Here is a 22,478-nt window from a genome sequence, read left to right on the forward strand (position 1 = left end):
TGCCAGTGTCGCATTGTGGGCGCTTTTAACCCTTTATTTGGCCACTAGCAGGGGTTAAAAGTGCCCCAATAGCACTCAAAAAATGCTGGTAAACCGCCGCTAGTTTAAGCAGCGCTTTACCAGCATTCTTCGGGCGCTGCCAGTGTGAAAGGGCTCTTAAAGCACTCGGGCTTTCACATTGGGATTGCAGATGAGGCTTCTTTCAAGCGCTTTACAGTTGCTTTTTTTTAATGCTAAAACACCCCAGTGTGAAAGGGGTCTAAGACTTGTTCTGATCACATCACTCCAAGCGGACATGGCAGTTCTCCATTTATTGCTGTTGCTCTTATGTCAAACTTGTGAAACTTTGAATCTCTGATCCTGTTTTTGGCCCCCTTGTTATATTGTCACAGCTAATCATGCCTGAAGGACAAATGTCAGTGAGGTAGTTGAAGCTCAGCTCTGAGCACCATGCTTTGTGACATATTAGTTGCCACCTACCTGTATTGTGCCTTTTTTTTATTTTGGGCATAACAATTATAATATAAAATTGCATACCCTACAGGTACACATAAGAAAAATTAACTGGAGTTTTTTTTTTTTTTTCTTCGTTTATGTAAGTTGGAAAAAGAGAAATAATGAAATACTCCTTAGATGTGGTGTATTTTTTGTTTTTCTTGTATTTTTTTTTATTTTTTTAAATTTTTATTTTTTTGCAAGTATATGAAAATACATGTTGATCCTTCCAGAAACATTGTACTCTTGTAACTTGATCTAAAATCGAAGGCCCCGTTCACATTTTTCTCAGTGTGGGTGATTTTCACGCTATTCTGTGTGTCATGCACAGGGCAGCCCATTCACCTCCATGGGCTTCCCTATATATATATATATATATATATATATATATATATATATATATATATATATATATATATATATATATTTATATATATATATATATATATATATATTTCTGTATTCTCTATAAATAGCAATACTGGGAGGTGGGCTGGGGGTGGAACCAAGCAACAATGCTCGGAGGTAGGTAGGGGCTGGAGAAAAGAGGTGACTCAAGGAGAGGTCCTGCACCTATTTTTTTGAGAAGAAAAAAAAAAAAAAAGCCCTGCTGGGAGGACACCAAATTGAACTGTCAAAATGGATATACTGGATTTGGTCTGGATGGTACCTGTAATAGCGAAGAGAGGCAACAAGGGGGCACCAATCTAAGTGCAACAAGGTGGAGAGGAGAGCACAATAATTGGCAACTCAAGTGTGTGGATGATCTCATGCATAACAGACAGACACTGGTGTATCTGCAGCTGGGAGGAGAAGGCATCAAGGACACTAAGATGGAGCCGCTGCTGGGGTGGAGTATGGTAGCCAGGGTTCATGCATGCTGCTTGCTGTCCTGAGGCGGCCTGGTCACCCTGGCTACCACACTCCACCTCCGCAGCAGTGCCTCCATCTTGGTATCCTGGATGGCTCCTCCCACCTGCAGATGCCCCAGTGACTGTTATGCATTAAATCATCCACACACTTTGAGTTGCCACTTATTTTATGGTGTGCCTTCCTCTCCACCTTGCTACACTTAGATTGGCGCCCCCTTGCTGTTTTCCTTAGCTATTACAGGTACCATCCAGACCACATCCAGTGTGACAGTTCTTGTTCTCCCAGGCTGGGATTCCTTTTGAGAATCTTGATTAATTTTAATGCGAGTTGCTAATTGTCGTCCCCTTTTTTTTTTTTTTTTTTTATCATTAAACACCCACAACACTTCGTCTGCACACTTTGCTTCTTTTGCCATTCTTGACACGGTTCTGCATTTTCTTTCTCGTTAATCAACTTTTTGATTTTTTTTGTTTCCAGGTTTAAAATCTTTGGTTTCTCAAGGGGTGAGGAATTCAATGTTAGATTTAACATCCCTGGATGACAAAAGTCTGGATGAGGTGAGATTTTAAAAGGACATTTCCTAAATATTTAGGATTATTTTAGAAGTGTGTTTAGGACTTTAGCCTTATTTTTTAGTTTGTTACGTGGCGCATTATTTAAAAAAATGTTTTTGGCCCCTTTCACACTGAGGCAGTTTTAAGGCACTTTAGTGGTAGAAATAATGCCTGTAAAGAGCATGAAAACTGCCTCCTATTCATTGCAATGAGTGCTTTCACACTGGGGGGCAGTGCGCTTGCGGGATGTTAGAAAAAGTCCTGTAAGCAGCATCTTTGGGGCGCAGAACTCCCAAAACACCCCTGCCCATTGCAATGAATGGGCAGTGCTTCGGAAGCACTGCAACACGGTCGTTTTTAACCCCTTTTTTGGGTTTAAAAGCGCCCCGCTAGAGGCCGAAAAGCACCGATTAATCAGCGGTAAAACATTTAGAAAAAATCCTGCAAGCAGCGTCTTTGGGGCGGTTTGGGAGCGCTTTTACACAGCGTTCCCAAAATGCCCCTGCCCATTGCAATGAACGGGCAGCGCTTGGAAAGCACTATGACATGGGCGTTTTTAACCCCTTAGCAGCTGAAAAGTGTTGCTTAAAACAGCGGTAAAGCGCCGATAAAATAAACGACACTTTACCGCGAACGCATGGATGTCCCCAGTGGGAAAGGGGTCTTATACTGATCATGAATTATACACTACATGACCAGAAGTATGTGGACACCCCTCCTGATTGCATTCAGGGGTTTCAATTGAAGGAGACTTAAACAGGCTCCAGCATACAAAGACGTTTTAGCCAATTGTGCCCTTCCAACCTTTCTGGTAAGGAAGGTCTTTTTTTCTGTTCCAGCATGACTGTGCCCCTGTGTACAAAGCCAGCTCCATAAAGACATGGATTGAGGCGTTTGGTGTGGAGGAACTTGAGTGTCCTGCACAGAGGCCTGACCTCAACCCTACTAAACGCCTTTAGGATGAACTGGAATAATAATGAGACACACTCAAAAATCTTTTGGAAAGCCTTCCCAGAAGAGTAGAAGTTCTCATACCCGCAAGGTGTTGGGCAAGGGAGAATAGGGCAACTCCATGAATTCAGGTACCCAATGAGCTAAGTCCAATTAGGTGCACGTCACCCTCAGGGACTTATCTTTTACTTATATGAAACCTATTTAATGCAGTCATGGATATACACTCCTGCTGTGAGGAGAGAAGAACACAGAGCAGCTATGCCTGCCCCTCCCCTCTGCTGCCCAGTCACAGAAGCCTTTGTATTTTGTGAATGAGTTCACATTATACAAAGGCCTCTGTGAATGGGGAGGAATAGGCATAACTGTTCCAGCCACTCTGCTCTTGAAATAACTGATGCCACAGGGAGCAGCATCATCGATCTGGAAGTTATCTTCCTGGAGTACAATAAACCTGGAAGATGTGAATAATAGATACGTCTATAAGGCAGCAGGCACTTAGTTGGACTTGACAACTAGTATATGCCTGCAGTTTTTACAAAGTGACTAAACTCCGGGAGTTTGGCTTTAATGCCCACGGTTTTGTAATGGGATGTCTAATAGGCGTGATGGTCAGGTGTTCACAAGCTTTTAGCGATATTCTGTATTATTACACATCATTTAAATCCCTTTTAACCACTTCCTGCCCTCCCTATTGCAGATTGATGTCTGCAATGTGGCTCCATTATCCTGACTGGGCATCATATGACGTCCAGCTTGGATAAGCAGATCGGTGGTGCTGTGTGTCGCTCTGACACACCACATCTACAATCCTGGTAAAGAACTTATGAGGTAGGCTCTTAAAGTGGGGTTGCACTCGCCTCTAAATGACTGTTGCTAGGGGGTCCCACGTAGTCTGCCTCCTTCAGTGCCTGGGCTGGTGACATCACTTCCCCTCGGTGCAGGAAGGGCTCAGCTCTGCCCCCTCCCTCTTGTCAATCATCTGGGACACGTGACAGGTCCCAGATGATTGCACGGCCACTCGCGGCGCCGATCGCGCATGCGCAGTGGGTGCCCGGCTGTGAAGCCACAGCCGGGCGCTCACAGTTACAATGCTGGCGCCACCGAACGGAGGGCAGGGCGAGTGGGGCTTTGATCCCCCGCATTGCTGGACCATGGGACAGGCAAGTGTCTGATTATTAAAAGTCAGCAGCTGCAGTATTTTTAGCTGCTGACTTTTAATTCTTAGTTTTTTTTTTTTTAAATGGGCACACCACTTTAACCACATGATCAGCTGTGACCAATCACAGAAGTAACCAGGAAGTGCCGGTAAATTGTTTTCCACGGTTCCCTCTAACAGGGAGAGCCAATCAGAGGCTCTCCTGACAGAGGGGGTCTGCGTGATAATGGCGCATTGATTATCAACACAGCCCCCACCGGGGGTGCCCACCAAAATGCCAATCAGTGCCCATCAGTAATGACTATTAGTGCCCATCAGTGCATATAAGTGCCACCTCATGAGTGCCCGTCAGTGAAGGAGAAAACAAAATTTTAAAATGGAAACAAGGAAAAAAAATTTCTTTCAGTCTTTTTTTTAGTTTGTTTAGCAAAAAATAAAAAACCCAGAGGTGATCAAATATCACCAAAAGAAAGCTCTATTTGTGGGAAGAAAATTATAAAAATGTTGTTGGTGTACAGTGTAGCATGACCGCACAATTGTCATTCAAAGTGCGACAGCGCTGAAAGCTGAAGATTGGCCTGGTGGGGGGGGGGGGGGGGGGGAGTGCCCGGAATTGAAGTGGTTCATGGTTTTATTTTCTTGTTTTCAAACTAAGTAAGCCCAGTTTTTCTAACCTTTTCTTTATGTGCATGAAATTAGGATTGTGAGTATTCTTAATCGGTGTCATCTTCTCTCTCTCAGGGATATGGAATTTCCTCTGGGCCTTCCACTTCAAATGCAAAATCTGTGAAAGACAACAGCAATGCCGCCATCATCAAACGATTTAATCACCACAGTGCCATGGTGCTGGCAGCGGGTCTCCGAAAAGAGTATGTGTTTACTCTGCATAGGAAGTAAACCTCCATCATACTGAGCTTATGTTGAGGGTACAACTGTAACAAGCCAAATAGACCATATCTATCCCATTGACTGTTCTGCCCATGACTCAATCCCGAGGGCACTGAGACTGTCTATCCAGGCCAGACTGCCCTCTGAAATATTGCCACCAAGTGGGTAGATCCCTTATTGGAAACAGTTAAGCTGGCCATAGACGGTTCGACTCTAGGCTGGTTCAGCAGGATCCGGCTGAGATTTGAACATGTATGGGCAGGCTGAATGTACTCCACTTGATTGATCAACTTGGGTACAACCAGCCTGGCAAATTTTACATGCAATTGTTTATGGCTGGCATAGTCGCTAGCAAAAATCATTGTGTTCTCCTGGCACTGATGCTTCATTAGCGCCCATCAGCGAAGCAGAAAAATTACTTATTTTCAAAAGTTTATAGCAGAAATGAAGATAACTGCAATTGGCCTAGGCAGGAAGGGGGGGGGGGGGGTGAAAGTGCCCGGTGTTGAGGTGGTTAAGCCTACCCTGAAATAGAACTAAAGGGGTTAATACCTTTCCAATGGTCCCTTGCTGACATCTTTTCCTGTGTGCTGGGCTTAGGCTGTCTTCATTGACCAGTGTGGGATAACGTCATCCCTGAGCATGCGTAGGAGGCCATCATTCTGGCACACAGAAACCTGCCCACATGCGCAGCTCAGTTTAATATGTCTCTTCTGCAATAAAAGCCTGCCTGCTCGTTGTTTGTTAAAGTGGAACTTAACCGCTTGCCGACCAGCCGCCGTCACTATACTGCGGCAGGTCCGCACGATCCCACGAACCCTAGTAGCTGTACGTTAGCTCGCGGGATCGGGATAGCAGGCGCATGGCCGCTGCACTGCGGGGGTGCCGATGCTTGTGGCCGACGGTAGCGATGACCCCGGCCACGAGCAATAGCGAGCATGAGAGGTAGAACAGAGAAGTGTGTGTAAACACAAAAATTTCTGTTCTGTGAGGAGTGACCGATTGTTCCTAATAGCTAGGAACCACGATCCGTCACTTCCTCTAGGTCCCCTCCCCCTTTCAGTTAGAACACACACAGGGAAAACATTTAACCCCCTGATCGCCCTCTAGTGTTAACCCCTTCCCCGCCAGTGGCATTTTTACAGTAATCGTGCATTTTTATAGCACTGATCGCTGTATAAATGCCAATGGTCCCAAAAAATGTGTCAAGTGTCCTATGTGTCCGCCGTAATGTCGCAGTCCCGATAAAAATCTCAGATCGCCGCCATTTCTAGCAAAAAAAATAATGGTAATAAAAATGCTATAAATCTATCCCCTATTTTGTAGACGCTATAACCAATCAATATACGCTTATTGCGTTTTGTGGTGTTTTTATTTATTTATTTTTTAAATATGTCAAATTGCACATCGGCCTAAACTGAGAGAAAATTTAGCTTTTTAAAAAAAAAAAAATGGGGATATTTATTATAGCAAAAAGTACAAAATATTGTGTTTTTCATTTCAAAATTGTCGCTCTTTATTTGTTTATAGCGCAAAAAATAAAAACCGCAGAGGTGATCAAATACCACCAAAAAGAAAGCTTTATTTGGGGGGGGGTGGCGAGGGAGGACGTAAGTTTTTTGTTTGGGTGCCACGTCCCACGACCGCGCAATTGTCCGTTAAAGCGACGCAGTGCCGAATCGCAAAAAATGGCCTGGTCATTCAGCAGCCGAATCTTCCGGGGCTGAAGTGGTTAAAGAGGAGCTCCAGTCTGTACGAAAAAAAAATTATTGATATTTATGTCCAATAAATTAGAGTGTGTGTATATATATATATATGTGTGTGTGTGTGTGTGTGTGTGTGTGTGTGTGTGTGTGTATATATATATATATATATATATATATATACACACATACACATAATACATTTTATTTTTAAATACTGTTTGTGGTCCTAATTTGAGGAATCTGTTTTTACTCAAAAAAAAAAAAAAAAAAAGAAGAAAAGTCAGCAGCTACAAATACCATACCTGCTGACTTTTATTATAAAGACACTTGCCTGTCCAGGAAGCCCGCAAATGTCGGCACCTCGAGCCAATTCTTCAATCGGCTTTGGGTGCAGGCGCTGGCAGCTTCACTAAGGGAAACTGACGGTGAACCCTTCAGGCTTCACAGCCGGTCTCCTACTGCGTATTCGCTTTCTGAATGGCCCTGCCGTCATCTGCGACCTGTATGGGTCTCAGAAGGCAGCGGGGTGGGGGAGGAGGGGCCGTAAATTATTATTATTCAGGATTTATATAGCGCCAACAGTTTACGCAGCGCTTTACAATGTAAAAGGGAGACAATACAGTTGTAATACAATAAAATACAAGAGGATTAAGAGGGTCCTGCTCAGAAGCGCTTACAATCTAATAAATTCTTTGGAGATCGCTGTAGTGATCTTACCTGGAAGTGGGAGCGGGTACCTGTCAAAACCTCCTTTTGGGTGGAGCGCCTCTTTAAGTTTTTCCAGAATTGATAGAGTAACTGAACGGCTTAAGTACTCCCCTGATATAAGTGCAGGTCCCCTCGTCTTGAGTCTTGACATTTGATCATGTAACCTTCTGAATGAGGCGGGCACACTAAACGGTAAGCCAAGGACATAATGTTTCACCGGTGTGTATAACGGTGTGCTTTGATCTCTTTTTGTAGAGAAGCACCAAATGACCAATGCAGTGAGACGAGTAGCACAGACGGTAATTCTCGGGATTCGGATTTCTTTCAGCCCCCTGTAAAGAAGGTAAGAATTGTTATATCACCAGCTATTGCCCACAGCTTTCAATCTCTGCTTATGTCCACATAAGAAGCTGATCACAGCCTCTGGAAATTCGCCGCTGATCTTCAGCACATTGTATAAAATTAATTAGTTGGAGATTTACTAAAACTAGGGAGTGCAAAAATCTGGTTCTGGCTTCTAACTTCAGCTTGTTCAATTAACCACTTACCAACCACCCTATAGTAGTTTACTGCCACAGGGCGACCGCTGTGTACAGTGTCATGTGTTTGTGTGTATATAAAGTGAGTACACCCCTCACATTTTTGTAGATATTTTCTTCTATCTTTTCATGTGACAACACTGAAGAAATGACACTTGTCTACAATGTAAAGTAGTGAGTGTACAGCTTGTATAACGGTGTAAATTTGCTGTCCCCTCAAAATAACTCAACACACAGCCATTAATGTCTAAACCGCTGGCAACAAAAGTGAGTACACCCCTAAGTGAAAATGTCCAAATTGTCAATATGTTGTGTGATCACCATTATTTTCCAGCACTGCCTTAACCCTCTTGGGTATGGAGGTCACCAGAGCTTCACAGGTTGCCATTGGAGTCCTCTTCCCCTCCTCCATGATGACATCACAGTGCTGGTGGATGTTAGAGACCTTGCGCTCCTCCACCTTCCGTTTGAGGAGGCCCCACAGATGCTCAATAGGGTTTAGGTCTGGAGACACTTAGACACTCCCACCACACACTTGTCTTTGTCCTCCTCACCTGGTTGCAATCACAAACGCTTGTCACCATCTGAACCAAATAAGTTTATCTTGGTCTCATCAGACCACAGGACATGGTTCCAGTAATCCATCTCCTTAGTCTGCTTGTCTTCAGCAAACTGTTTGTGGTCTTTCTTGTGCATCATCTTTAGAAGAGGCTTCCTTCTGGGACAACAGCCATGCAAACCAATTTGATGCAGCGTATTTTTTTTTTTTTTTTTAAATATGTAGAATACATATTGGCCTAAATTGATGAAGTTTGATTTTAAAAATGTTTTTATTAGATATGTTTTATAGCAGAAAATAAACTTTTTTTTTTTTTTTTTTTAAATTGTCACTTTTTTTTTGTTTTATAGCACAAAAAATAAAAACCGCAGAGGTGATCAAATACCACCAAAAGAAAGCTCTATTTGTGTGGGGGGGGGACATACACTTTTTTTTTTTGGGGTACAGTGTTGCATGACTGCGCAATTGTCGGTTAAATTAACACAGTGCTGTATCGCAAAAAATGGCCTGGTCATGAAGGGGGGGGGGGGGTAAATCTTTCGGGGGACAAGTGGTAAAGCTTGCTTTGATTGAAAAAAAAAAAAGAAAACTTGGAAGCCGATTGGTTTCTGTGCACGGCTGCACCAGATTTTGCACTCTCCAGTTTTAGTAAATCAACCCCAGTTGTGTCTGTGGTGCATATAAGGTGTAAGAGAGATCTATTGTTTGGTCAGCACACAGAGTCCAGTGAGTGTTCAGGCCTCTGTGTCCATAGGAACTGCTAAGTGTTTGCTTTTTGGTTTAGTGTAACAAAGAAAATGAAGAATGATTGCAGAATATAAATTCTTTGAATTCTATACAGAGTTTGGACAGACTCTTTCCCCAGCCGGCACCCGCAGTGAAACCCACCGAACTTGTCTGTACCAGCCGGAGTGGGGACCCCAAGCTCATACTTAAATCAGATTAATAATTACTGCAATTTTGTATTTTATTGATTGAACAGGGACCAGTTAAAAATCACTTATATTGGCATCTCAGGTCAGATCTTAATCTCATATTAATGAAAGCATTTATTTTTTAGGTGAAGCTGCAGGAGGCCATAGACTACGAAGATCTGGGAGAACGTAATGGTTTGAAGCCAATAGCACTTAATCTTAAAAAATCTGATAGGTAAATATCACATTTATGGATCATGTTTTGTGTTAGCTACCTGCTTTCTGGTACAAGTCTGCAGAAAGTAAGTCCCCATCTAGCCAGATATTGGCTGACCCTTACCCTCTGACCCTCTATTACAGGGATATGCAATTAGCAGACCTCCAGCTGTTGTAGAACTACAAGTCCCATGAGGCAAAGCAAGACTCTGACAGCCACAAGCATGACACCCAGAGGCAGAGGCATGATGGGACTTGTAGTTTTGCAACAGCTGGAGGTCCGCTAATTGCATATCCCTGCTCTATTAGACCTCACAAGCATTACATATATTGAAATATATATTGTGGCCCCTTTGGTGATGTCAGGGGCCACATTTGAGGCCCTCTTTAGCTTCTAAAATGACAACCACTGCTATTCACTATTCAAGGGACAAAGTGTGACACTGCAGAGGTCACTTTAATGAAGATCAATACACAGCGCAGGGAGGACTCGTGGTCAGCAGCAGCTGCCGAGCATTATATAATTGATTGCTGCCTGTCCAGACCTGCAAATCCAGCACTGGTTGACCGAAGTCTTCCAGAATCGATCCGTTTGCAGTTCTGCTCTATGGTGAAACCGAATGAAGAGTACTACAAAGGAAATTTATGCTGAAAGACTATTTATATGTTTGTTTTTTTACTTTTTGGAGTCCATTGAGGGACTGAGGAATTTATTAACTGTCAGGAATTTACTAACTGTCAGCTTTGGGTGCAAATCCTTTCTTTTTTTTTTTTAGTGCACCTGTTAGCATTGGTTTGCTGTGTTGTCCACTCCTAAAGTTGGGCTGCTTTGTAGTCAACTTCCTGTGTCCCTTCTGAGGACCAGATAGAAAGTAGAAATGTTGTTACTCGCTGAAATTCCATTGAGGGATTTGGGTTCCACCTCAAATTTTTGTTTTTGATCATGTCTCTTTACTGCTTTGCTACAAACTGAGGCATGCTGGTAGTAGGACGGGTTTTGGAGAGGTTGTGTTTTATTTTATTTATTTTTTTATTTTTTATTCTGGACTGGTCTGCCAAGTTTTTTTTTTTTTTTTTTTTTTTTTTTTTTTTTTTAATTTATTGTCCGTGTCCAGTTCTCCCATAGGTAGCAGTATAATCCGACAGTTGAAGAATTACAGGTATTGATGCTTTATACATAGTTACAGCTTGTAACTATGCATATGTCATCCCTGTGGGATCTCCCTGGAAACTAGAAATCACTGTAGTATACAACGCTAATTCAGTGATCCTCCACTAGCTTCTGGGTCCCATGCCAAATGGCTGCCCTGTGGCATTCTGAACACAGGAGGTTGGCTGTGCTTGTCAAAGCCCACATTGGAAGAGCGTGCTTTTCATTCTCTCACTGAATTCAAAGCGTTCTCTGTTTGGACAAAGGTGGAGAGCATGACATCATTGTGGCGCCTCTCCACCTCGTTCCATCAGTAAAAGCCTTGCATCCAATAAGAGACTGCAAAGTGACCCTGAATGGTACTCGTGCCATGCAGCCAACCTCATTTATTTAGAATGTAGCAGGGCAGCCAAGCAGCGCAGGACCCAGAAACTAGGTGAGATCTCTTTTGTACCGGAGTAGCTGTGTCTACTACAGTGATTTCCAGCTTACACTGGGATCCAAGCTGGACCAATGTAACGATGTATACAATGCCATACCTGGGATTCCTCTTTAATGACTTCTTGTGATCCTTAATGAACAAAGAAATATATGTGTGTGTGTGTATATATATATATATATATATATATATATATATATATATATATATATATATATATATATATATATATATATATATATTATCTCTCTATCTCTCTCTCTCTATATATATATATATATATATATATAATCTCTCATTTTATGACTCGGAGAGGAAAATTTTAAAAAAGATTTTTATATATAAATATATTTTCTTTTTTTTTTTTTTTTTCTTCTCCTCTGAGTCTTTCTCTGTCAGAGAGACTCGAAGACTCTGCCCCCTCCTTTTTTTTATTTTTTTATTTTTTTCCTTTTTCTACATTAGTTTTTTTTTTTTACTCTTTCAGGCCCAATTTTATTCCCTCTTTACAGGCGATTTGTATTGTTTACTATAGATTTTTTGTTTTTGTATTTTTAGGTATTATCATGGTCCAACCCCAGTCCACTCCCAGCAATATGCAACCAGTCAGGATATTATTCACTCTCTAAACAGTATTAAACAACAAATGGACAACTACATACCAAGTCTAACTCAGGTAAGCAGAAATAAAATTGTAGGCAAGACATGTAAAAATAACTGTGAGAGTTCAGATAGGAAGGATAATATGGCGTAACCTTAAAGCGGAGTTCCACATTTGGCACCTTTCATGGGGGGGGGGGGCCGGGTACCTGTTCTTGACTGATCCTGTTCCCCACTTCCGAGGGATGGCGCAACGGCGCCGTCTCCGGAAGTTCAGCCTCCTTCCTCCGCCGCCGGGCCAATTACAAAGCGCACATTGCGCATGCGCAGTAGGGTACCGGCTGTGAAGCTGAAAGGCTTCAGTGCCGGTTTCCTTTACTAGGAATGGTGGCGGCTGCAGCCGATCCCAAAAATTCAGCTGGGGTGCCAACATTGCGGGAACCCTGGATAGGTAAGTGTCCTAATATTAAGTCAGCAGCTACAGTGTTTGTAGCTGCTGACTTTTAATTTTTCTTTGGGGGGCCGGAACACCTCTTTAACTGCTTGCCGCCCACCCACCGTCAAATGATGGGGCGGTGCAGCTCTCGTTCTGGTACAAAGTTATATGACGACGTCCCAGAGCGGCCACTCTATCGCGCGCCTGTGCTAGGACACGGCACGACCCCGATCTCTGTAAAGAGCTGAGTGCCCGGCTCTTTAATCATGTGATCGGCTGTGTCCAATCACAGCCGGTCACATATATAAACAAGTAATGGCCGGTAATCGGCTCTCCCCACCTCTCTGACAGAGTATGTGGCGAGGAGAGCCGATCAGCGGCATCTCCTCTCAGGGGGACATCTAGGAATGTAATCAGGGCACCGATTACAATATTGCAAAATAGTGCCAGCTATCAGTGCCCACCAGTGGCAGCAGTCAGTGCCCACAAGTGGCAGCAGTCAGTGCCCACAAGTGCCACCAATCGGTGCCCATTAGCAGTGCCGGTCAGTGCCACCTATCAGTGCTGCCCATCACTGCTGTCAATCAGTGATGCCTATTGGTGCCCACCAGTGTGGCATATTAGTGCCACCTAATAAGTGTCACCTCATCAATACCCAGCAGGGCCGCCTCATCAGCGCACATCAGTGAAGCCGAAAAATTACTTGGTTACAAAATGTACTGACAAAAAAAGTAAACTTTTATTTATTTTATTTTTTTTTCAAAATTGTCTTTTTTTTTTTTTTTTTTGTAAAAAATAAACAACCCAGCAGTGATTAAATACCACCAAAAGAAAGCTCTATTTGTGTGAAGAAAATGATAAAAAATTTGTTTGGGTACAGTGTAGCACAATTGTCATTCAAAGTGCGACAGCACTGAAAGCTGAAAAATGGCCTGGGCAGGAAGGGGGGTGTAAGTGCCTGGTAGGCAAGTGGTTAAAAAGGGGCATCTAAGAGATTTTAGTTTTACATATCGATAGCCCTGTTCCATTTAGTTGTAGTGCCCAATTGCTGTGCCCTATTGCTCTTCCCTCAGTGCGGGTCTATAGGTGAGGTAGGATTAGCACTTCTTTTTCCACCACTGTCCTCTAGTTGAAATCCTGGCCAGAACGCCATCTGCATGGAGTTTGCATGTGCTCTGTCTGTTTGCATGGGTTTCCTCTCACGCTCCAAGGATGTGATGGTGGGTTAATTGGTTCCTGTCTAAATTGGCACTAGTATGTGGGATAAGGACCTTAGATTGTGAGCTCCATAAGGACAGGGACTGATCTTAAAGTGATTCTAAACTTCCGGACACCCAGAGAAAAATGGTGACCGCTTTGGCCTTAGATCTGTTGCTGTGTGGAGGGTGTGTGTCATTTCCCTCCAATCGGCTCTCGGAGCTCTCCTCACTGAGTGCTGCAGAGTGTAACTTCAGCTCTAACCCTCCCCCCCCTTTTTCTTTTTTTTTTAACTCTGACCAGCATAAAAATAAGAACTTTGAACAGATATAGAGGACTGCAGATACACAGGTACAACTTATATAGGAGGATTTGTTTAATCTCTGTGTATCACCTGAGGATAGTCCCTTCACTGGGTATATGTGAGGCTTTACAACCACTTTCTAATGTAGTGCTGCATTAATTGACCGTGCTGTATAAATGCCTGTAAGAATTGTATCCTCTCGTTCTTATTTCTTATGATGCAGGTTCTTTCAAGCTCGGCTGCTAGTAGCACCATATCGCTTCTCTCACCAGGCGGGGCCCTGATGCAGGGAGGGGCCCAGCAAGCCATAAACCGTGAGTCTCCTTTCTCTTCTAGTTACTGAGATTTTTCAAAATTGCGTTAAATTGATTAAAAAATGTAATGGATTTTTAATGATTTTGTGCTGTAGGGGAGGGCGCTTGCTCTCTATGTGGAAGCAGGTGGGCTCTCTGCAAAGGTCTGACACGCCCCCTACGGAGTCGGAACTAGAGCTTTATAATCCGCAGGGAGTGTGAGCTTTGCTGATTTCAGAGCTTATAGGTCTGACTCAGCAGGACCTCCTCCGAGAGACTACTGCTTCCCATTCACTTCCTGTTGCGTCTCCAGGAGAGGAAGCGGAGGAAAAAATTTCACCAATGGACGCAGATGGCAAATAAGCCTTAAAGAGGTTTTAACCGTTCCTTACTCTATCAACAAAAAAAAAGGCTTTTAACATAATTTAATCATTTTATAGCAGGGATACAATTTACCTTTTATACAATGCCTTGCAAAAAGTATTCACACCCCAGGAAATTTGGCACATTTTGTCATGTTACATCCAAAAATGTAAATGATTGATTATCCCGTCGCCAACAGCCCTCGCGAACGGGCGGTTGCTGGGAAATTGGCTGCTCAGTCTAAATTGCCCAGGACTATTTTTTGTCCCAGTCCGGGCCTGGGAACGCTGATGTAAAGAGGAACACTGCAGACCATGATGTAAAGGGGAACTCTGTGGACTGTGATGTAAAGGGGAGCACTGTGGACTGTTGTGTAAGGGGGATTCTGGTGACCAGAGACCACCTTACACCAGAGCTTCTCTTTACACCAGAGTTCGCAGCACTCCCTCTTATATCAGACTCCACAGATTTCTCCTTTTACATCAGGGTCCACAGAGTTTCCCCTTGCACTGTAAAGGGGAACTCTGCAGACTCTGTAAGTTGGAACTCTGATGAAAAGGGGAACACTGCAGACAATGATGTAAGGGGGAACTCTGGGGACTGAGATGTAAAGGGTAGCTCTGTAGACTCGTGTGTGTGTGTGTGTGTGTGTGTGTCTGTGTGTGTGTGGGGGGGGGGGGCGCGGCGGCTCTGGTGGCCAGAGACCCCCTTACACCAGAGTTTCCCTTTACACCAGAGTCCACAGCATACCCCCTTATATCAAACTCCACACATTTCTCCTTTTACATCAGTGTCAGCAGAGTTACCCCTTGCACTGTAATGGGGAACTCTGTGAACTTGGATGTAAGCGAGAACTTTATGGACTGTGATGTAAAAGGGAACTGTGGGATCTGATGTAAAGGGGAACCTTGTAGATTCTGATGTAAAGGGGAACTCTGTGGACTGTGATGTAAAAGGGAGCTCTATGAACTCTTGTGTGTGGGGGGGGGGGGGACAGAGACCCCCTTACGTCAGAGGTTCGCTTTACACCAGTCAGCGGCATGCCCCCTTACATCAGACTCCACAAATTTCTCCTTTATATCACAGTCCACAGAGTTCCACTTTACATCTGAGTCCGCAGAGTTCCCCCTTGCACTATAAAGGGGAATCCTGCAGACTCTAATGTAAGAGGGAACTGGGTTATACAGCGCCTTGAAAAATGATTAATACCCCTTGAAATTTTCCACCTTTTGTCATGTTACAACCAAAAAGATAAATGTATTTTATTGGGATTTTATGTGATAGACCAACACAAAGTGGCGCATAATTGTGAATTGGAAGGAAAATAATAAATGGTTTTCACAATTTTTTTTTTTTACAAGTAAAAATGTGAAAAGTGTACCCCACACTTTGTATTCAGCCGCCTTTACTCTGATACCCCTAACTAAAATCTAGTGAAACTAGAATTCACCTAATTAGTAAAAAGAGTCCACCTGTGTGTAATTTAATGTCAGTATAAATACAGCTGTTCTGTGAGGCCCTTGGAGCTTTGTTGGAGAACCTTGGTGAACAAACTGCATCATGAAGGCCAAGGAACACACCAGACAGGTCAGGGATAAAGTTGTGGAGAAGTATAAAGTAGGGTTAGGTTATAAAAAAAAAAAAATCTCCCAAGCTTTGAACATCTCATGGAGCTCTGTTCAATCCGGCGGACCTCAGCCCATCAAAGTCCGGCGGACCTCAGCCCGTCAAAGTCCGGCGGACCTCAGCCCGTCAAAGCCCGGCGGACCTCAGCCCGTCAAAGCCCGGCGGACCTCAGCCCGTCAAAGCCCGGCGGACCTCAGCCCGTCAAAGCCCGGCGGACCTCAGCCCGTCAAAGCCCGGCGGACCTCAGCCCGTCAAAGCCCCGCGGACCTCAGCCCGTCAAAGCCCGGCGGACCTCAGCCCGTCAAAGCCCGGCGGACCTCAGCCCGTCAAAGCCCGGCGGACCTCAGCCCGTCAAAGCCCGGCGGACCTCAGCCCGTCAAAGCCCGGCGGACCTCAGCCCGTCAAAGCCCGGCGGACCTCAGCCCGTCAAAGCCCGGCGGACCTCAGCCCGTCAAAGCCCGGCGGACCTCAGCCCGTCAAAGTCCGACAAATGGAGAGGATACGGTAAATCTCACAAGCGGTGACGCACAACTGTCAATGTAAAGCTTTGACATTCAATGCACTTTAGCAATGTTGGAACTTTATCAGTGACCACCTATGAATGACCACAGCCTGTGGCACCTTGTAGGGTCTCTAATATTATCAGTGAACTCCAATATTGTTTTATAATGTGCAATAGTGGAAGGTGCACTTTATCCCATATATCAGACTAGTGTATTTGCTCCCTAGGATACAGAGCATATTATTATTATTATTATTATTATTATAATACAGGATTTATATAGTGCCGACAGTTTACGCAGCGCTTTACAACATTGGGGTAGGCAGTACAATCCAATACAATTCAAGACAAGGGGAATCAGAGGGCCCTGCTCCTTAGAGCTTACAATCTAGGAGGGAGGGTCAAGTTATACAAAAGGGTAATAGCTGTGGGGGATGAGCTAATGGAGAGAATAGTGAAGTTGTTAGATGGAGGCAGGATAGGCTTCTCTGAAGAGAAACGTTTTCAGGGATCGCCTAAAAGTGGATAAATTTGGAGACAGTCTGACAGATTGGGGTAGTGAGTTCCAGAGGAGGGGCGAGGCTCTGGAGAAGTCCTGTAGGCGGATATGGGAGGAGGTGATGAGGGAGCTAGAGAGCAGGAGGTCCTGGGAGGAACGAAGTGTGTGATTTTAGGTTGGTATTACTTTGTTTTCCATCAGGCTCTGCAATGACATGTGTCTGTCCCTTACAGAGATGGTGCCAAATGACATCCAGTCTGAACTCAAGCATTTATACGTGGCGGTGGGCGAGCTGCTGCGCCATTTCTGGTCCTGCTTCCCTGTCAATACACCTTTTCTAGAGGATAAGGTAAGAGATGCTGAGCTTCTGTGTTGGGAAAACTGATGTGAAAGCAGAATTGAGTGATGTTTATGGCCGGGTTCACACCACATGCAGTCCAGTACGTGTTTTTTTTTTTTTTTTGTTTTCAGCTTCAATAACGCCTGGATAGTAGGTTATATGGTTTTCAATGGCATTGTTCACACCACTGCGGTCAGTTCCAGAAAAGAAAAAGGCGTTTTTCTGGGGTGGGGTCTGTGATTATTCTGTCTCGCTGTAATGCCCTGGACACACGGTCGGACTTTCCGACGGAAAATGTGCAATCGGATCGTGTTGTCGGAAAATACGATCGTGTGTGTGTGGGCTCCATCTGACTTTTTTTCCATGTCGGAATTTCCGACACACAAAGTTTGAGAGCAGGATCTAAAATTTTCCAACCACAAAATCCGATCGTTTTAAATTCCGATCGTGTGTAGACAATTCCGACGGACAAAGTGCCACGCATGCTCAGAATTAGATTACGAGATGAAAGCTATTGGCTACTGCCCTCTTTATAATCCCGTCGTACGTTTTCTACGTCGCCTCGTTCTGAACGATCAGATTTTCCAACAACTTTGTGTGTATGCAAGACAAGTTTGGGAAAAAAATCAGTCGGAATTTTGTTGACGGAATGTCCGACCGTGTGTACAGGGCATAAAAATAAACCTACCAATTAAATTTATAGACTGATCATTTCTTTGTCAATGGGGCAAAAGTACAAAATCCAGAAGGGGGATCAAATACTTTTTTTTCCACTCACTGTAGTCCTATTCATTTTATTTATTACAGGTACTCCTATAGCTCTGAAAATGTATTGTATTATTACATATTCATTATACATTCACCTCAGTCCCTGCCCTGAAGGAGCTTATAATCCAAGGTCCCCAACTCACATTTCATACACATACCAGCATGTCTTTGGAATGTTGGAGGAAACCGGAGTACCCGGAGGAAACCCACTCGGGCAAACTCTGTGCAGATAGTGCCGTGGTTGGGATTTTAACTGACAACAATAGTGTTACTAGGCTAAAGTTCTAACCACTGAGCCACTGTCCTGCCCATTCATGTCAGTTGGGACATGGCAGCTTCACAGATCGCTCCACACAATGTAAACAGATAGATCGCCATGCTGTCAGGGGTGAGGAGAGCGATCTGTTGTTCATACTAAGTATGAACAACAGATCGCTCTCCTCACCCAGGCAGTCCCACCCCCCCACCCCCCCCCACAGTTAGAATCACTCCCTAGGTAACACATTTAACCCCTTCATCGCCCCTCCTACTGTTAACCTCTTCCCCGCCAGTGACATTTACACAGAAATCAGTGCATTTTTATAGCATTGATCACTGTATAATTGTCAATGGTACCAAAAATGTGTCAAAAGTGTCCACCATAATGGTTGCAGTCATGATAAAAAAATCGCAGACCGCCGCCATTACTAGTAAAAAAAAGAAAAATGATAAAAAATGCCATAAATCTTTCCCCTATTTTGTAGACTATAACTTTTGTGTTAACCAATCCATGTAGGCTTATTGCAAATTTTTTTTTTTAAATCACCAAAAATATGTAAAAGAATACATATCGGCCTAAACTGAGGAAAAAAATTGCCGTCGTGCAACATTGTACCCAAACAAAATTGATGTCTTTTTTTTTTTTATTTATTTTTTCCTACAAATAGAGCTTTCTTTTGGTGGTATTTGATCACCTCTGCGGCTTTTATTTTTTGAGCTATAAACAAAAAAAAAATAACGACAATTTAGAAAATAATGCATTATTTTTAAATTTTTTTGCTATAATGAATATCCCCCCAAAAAATTTAAAATACTTTTTTTTTTATTATTATTTTTTTTTTCCTCCGTTTAGGCCGATACATATTCTGCTACATATGTTTGGTTAAAAAAAAATCGCAGTAAGCATTTGATTGGTTTGCGCAAAAGTTATAGCGTCTACAAAATAGTGGATAGATTTATGTAATTTTTATTGATAATTTTTTTTTTTTTTTTTTTTTTTTTTTTTTTTAGTAGTAATGGTGGCGATCAGCGTTTTTTATCGTGACTGCAACATGGCGGACACATTGGACAATTTTGACCAATTTTTGGGACCTTTGGCAATACAACGATCAATGCTAAAAAATGCACTGATTACTGTAAAAAAATTGCAGTGAAGGGGTTAACCACCAGGTGGCACTGTAGGGGGGGGGTTAAGCGTGTCCTAGGGAGTGATTCTAACTGTTGGGGGAAGGGGCTGTGTGTGACACAACACCGATTACCGTTCCCGATCACAGAGAGAGCTGATCAGTGACAGTGTCATTAGGCAGAACGGGCAGATGCTTGTTTACATTCTTCCCTACCGTGAGACGATCGCCGGTATCCCCGCGGACATTGGGTCCGCGGGACCCACGATCACAGTCACCTGGCGGGGGCACGCGCGCCCACAAGCTGCCTCTTAAAGGGAGATGAACAGGTACGTTAATCTGCCTGTACACGCCCTTCTGCCGCAGTATATCTGCGTGAGGCGGTCGGGAAGCTGTTAAAGTGGTTGTAAACGTCAAACATGAAATGTGAACGTAGCATATCCCTCTATATAGTGTGTACTTGTCTCAATCCAGAGCACCAAGTGTAATTTCTAAAAAAAAAGTGACACAGGAGAGATCTCCAGCACACGTGATTGACAGCCTCAGCTCTGTTCCTGTGTGAAGGAGGGTGTGTTTCTTCCATCCAATCAGCTCTCGGAGCTCTTTTCACTAAGCTCTGCAGAGTGTAAATTCAGCTCTCCGCCCCCCCCTTTTTTTTTTTTTTTTTTTTGACAGCTCTGACAAGCTTTATAAATTCTGGACTTTGGATGTAGAGAAGATAAACCGGTACAACCTTTATGTAGGAGGATTTGTTTCAGCTCACTGGGTATATGGAGGGGTATACGGATTGGTAATATGATGGCGTTTACATTACATACATCGGGTTTTGGGTTCTTCAGGCTGCTTCTGGGATGCATGTCAAAAGCATAACTTGCCTGTATACCGCTGGGCATACACACTCGGGTTATTTTCATTCAGCCTGTTTTATAAAGCGCTGATGGATGAATCGTCCGCTCGGGCTTTTGTATTCTGACAGCCACAGCTGACGCCTGTCAGAATCCCTGAACATCGCCTGCATATGAGCGGCCGATGTCCGCCCGACAATTTTCCATCTGTCTCTACTGACCATCCACATGGCAAATTTCATCTGGTTCCTGACAAAATTTGTTTAGTGTGTGTGTGTGTGTGTGTGTGTGTGTGTGTGTGTGTGTGTCTACAGGGTAATCATGTGATGTATGCCCCCCCCCCCCTTCCGTGTTTTCGGTATCTGGTTATGGGAAAAAAGATGCAAAGATATAGCTATGCTGGTTCAGCAGTTTCCTTGTATTGAAGGCTGTGGAAGGAAGTCCAGCATAGGCAGTCAGTGTGATCTTTTCAATGTTGTGCTTTTTCTTTCTTTTGCAGGTCATTAAAATGAAGAGTAACTTGGAAAGGTTTCAGGTTACTAAATTATGTCCATTCCAGGAGAAAATCAAGAAGCAATACTTGAGCACAAATGTAAGATATTTCAGTCCTTTCATTGCTGTGATCCTCTGCAGGGTGACCCCCCCAAGCCCCGGGCACAATGCTTACCCACTTCCATACCAAGCCTTTTCTCGCACTTCTCCCCTACATGTAAAAATTATAAAAAAAAAAAAATGCTAGAAAATTACCCAGAACCCCCAAACGCACGCACGCACGCACGCACACACACACTCACAAAAGTTAGTACACCCCTCACATTTTTGTAAATATTTTCTTCTATATCTTTTCATGTGACAACACTGAAGAAATGACACTTGTCTACAATGTAAAGTAGTGAGTGTACAGCTTGTATAACAATGTCAATTTCCTGTCCCCTCAAAACACACAGCCATTAATGTCTAAACCACTGGCAACAAAAGCGAGTAAACCCCTAAGTGAAAATGTCCAAATTGGGCCCAAAGTGTCAATATTTTGTGTGGTCGCCATTCTTTTCCAGCACTGCCTTAACCTTCTTGGGCATGGAGGTCACCAGAGCTTCACAGGTTGCCCCTGGAAACCTCTTCCCCCTCCTCCATGACGACATCACAGAGCTGGTGGATGTTAGAGACCTTGCGCTCCTCCACCTTCTGTTTGAGGATGCCCCACAGATGATCAATAGGGTTTAGGTCTGGAGACATGCTTGGCCAGTCCATCACCTTTTACCCTCAGCTTCTTTAGCAAGGCATTGGTCATCTTGGAGGTGTGTTTGGGGTCGTTATCATGTTGGAATACTGCCCTGCGGCCCAGTCTCTGAAGGGAGGGGATCATGCTCTGCTTCAGTATGTCACAGTACATGTTGGCATTCATGGTTCTCTCAATGATCTGTAGCTCCCCAGTGCCGGCAGCACTCATGCAGCCCCAGACCAGGACACTCCCACCACCATGCTTGACTGTAGGCAAGACACACTTGTCTTTGTCCTCCTCACCTGGTTGCCCCCACACACGCTTGTCACCATCTGAAGCAAATAATTTTATCTTGGTCTCATCAGACCACAGGAGATGGTTCCAGTAATCCATGTCCTTAGTCTGCTTGTCTTTAGCAAATTGTTTGCGGACTTTCTTGTGCATCATCTTTAGAAGAGGCTTCCTTCTGGGATGACAGCCATGCAGACCAATTTGATGCAGTGTGCGCTGTATGGTCTGAGCACTGACAGGCTGACCCCCCCCCCCCCCCCACCCCTTCAACCTCTGCAGCAATGCTGGCAGCACTCATACGTCTCTTTCCCAAAGACAACCTCTGGATATGACGCTGAGCACGTGCACTCAACTTCTTTGGTCGACCATGGCGAGGCCTGTTCTGAGGGGAACCTGTTCTGTTAAAACACTGTATGTTCTTGGCCACCATGCTGCAGCTCAGTTTCAGGGTCTTGGCAATCTTCTTATAGCCTAGGCCAGTGATGGTGAACCTTGGCACCCCAGATGTTTTGGAACTACATTTCCCATGGTGCTCCTGCACTCTGCAGTGTAGTTGGGCATCATGGGAAATGTAGTTCCAAAACATCTGGGGTGCCAAGGTTCGCCATCTTTATGTTGAACAACAATTATTTTTGTTCAAATCCTCAGAGTTCTTTGCC

General features: G+C 43.9%; 1 protein-coding gene across 2 annotated transcripts in view; it reads left to right on the forward strand.

The window, feature by feature from the left end:
* Window positions 1-22,478, forward strand: part of GTF2H1 (general transcription factor IIH subunit 1) — a 51,694-nt gene that overhangs the window by 22,292 nt on the left and 6,924 nt on the right. For both annotated transcript variants that reach the window (XM_077453535.1, XM_077453534.1), the window contains exons 7-14: window positions 1,846-1,925; window positions 4,774-4,901; window positions 7,590-7,677; window positions 9,493-9,581; window positions 11,710-11,827; window positions 13,912-14,002; window positions 17,205-17,320; window positions 20,806-20,898. In XM_077453535.1, the coding sequence (XP_077309661.1) occupies window positions 1,846-1,925; window positions 4,774-4,901; window positions 7,590-7,677; window positions 9,493-9,581; window positions 11,710-11,827; window positions 13,912-14,002; window positions 17,205-17,320; window positions 20,806-20,898 (803 nt within the window). The remainder of the gene's footprint in view (window positions 1-1,845; window positions 1,926-4,773; window positions 4,902-7,589; window positions 7,678-9,492; window positions 9,582-11,709; window positions 11,828-13,911; window positions 14,003-17,204; window positions 17,321-20,805; window positions 20,899-22,478) is intronic.

This window comes from Lithobates pipiens, unplaced genomic scaffold (genome assembly GCF_037356315.1).
Source record: "Lithobates pipiens isolate NorthernLeopardFrog02 unplaced genomic scaffold, aLitPip1_a1.2 Scaffold_24, whole genome shotgun sequence".
Classification (NCBI taxonomy): Eukaryota; Metazoa; Chordata; class Amphibia; order Anura; family Ranidae; genus Lithobates; species Lithobates pipiens.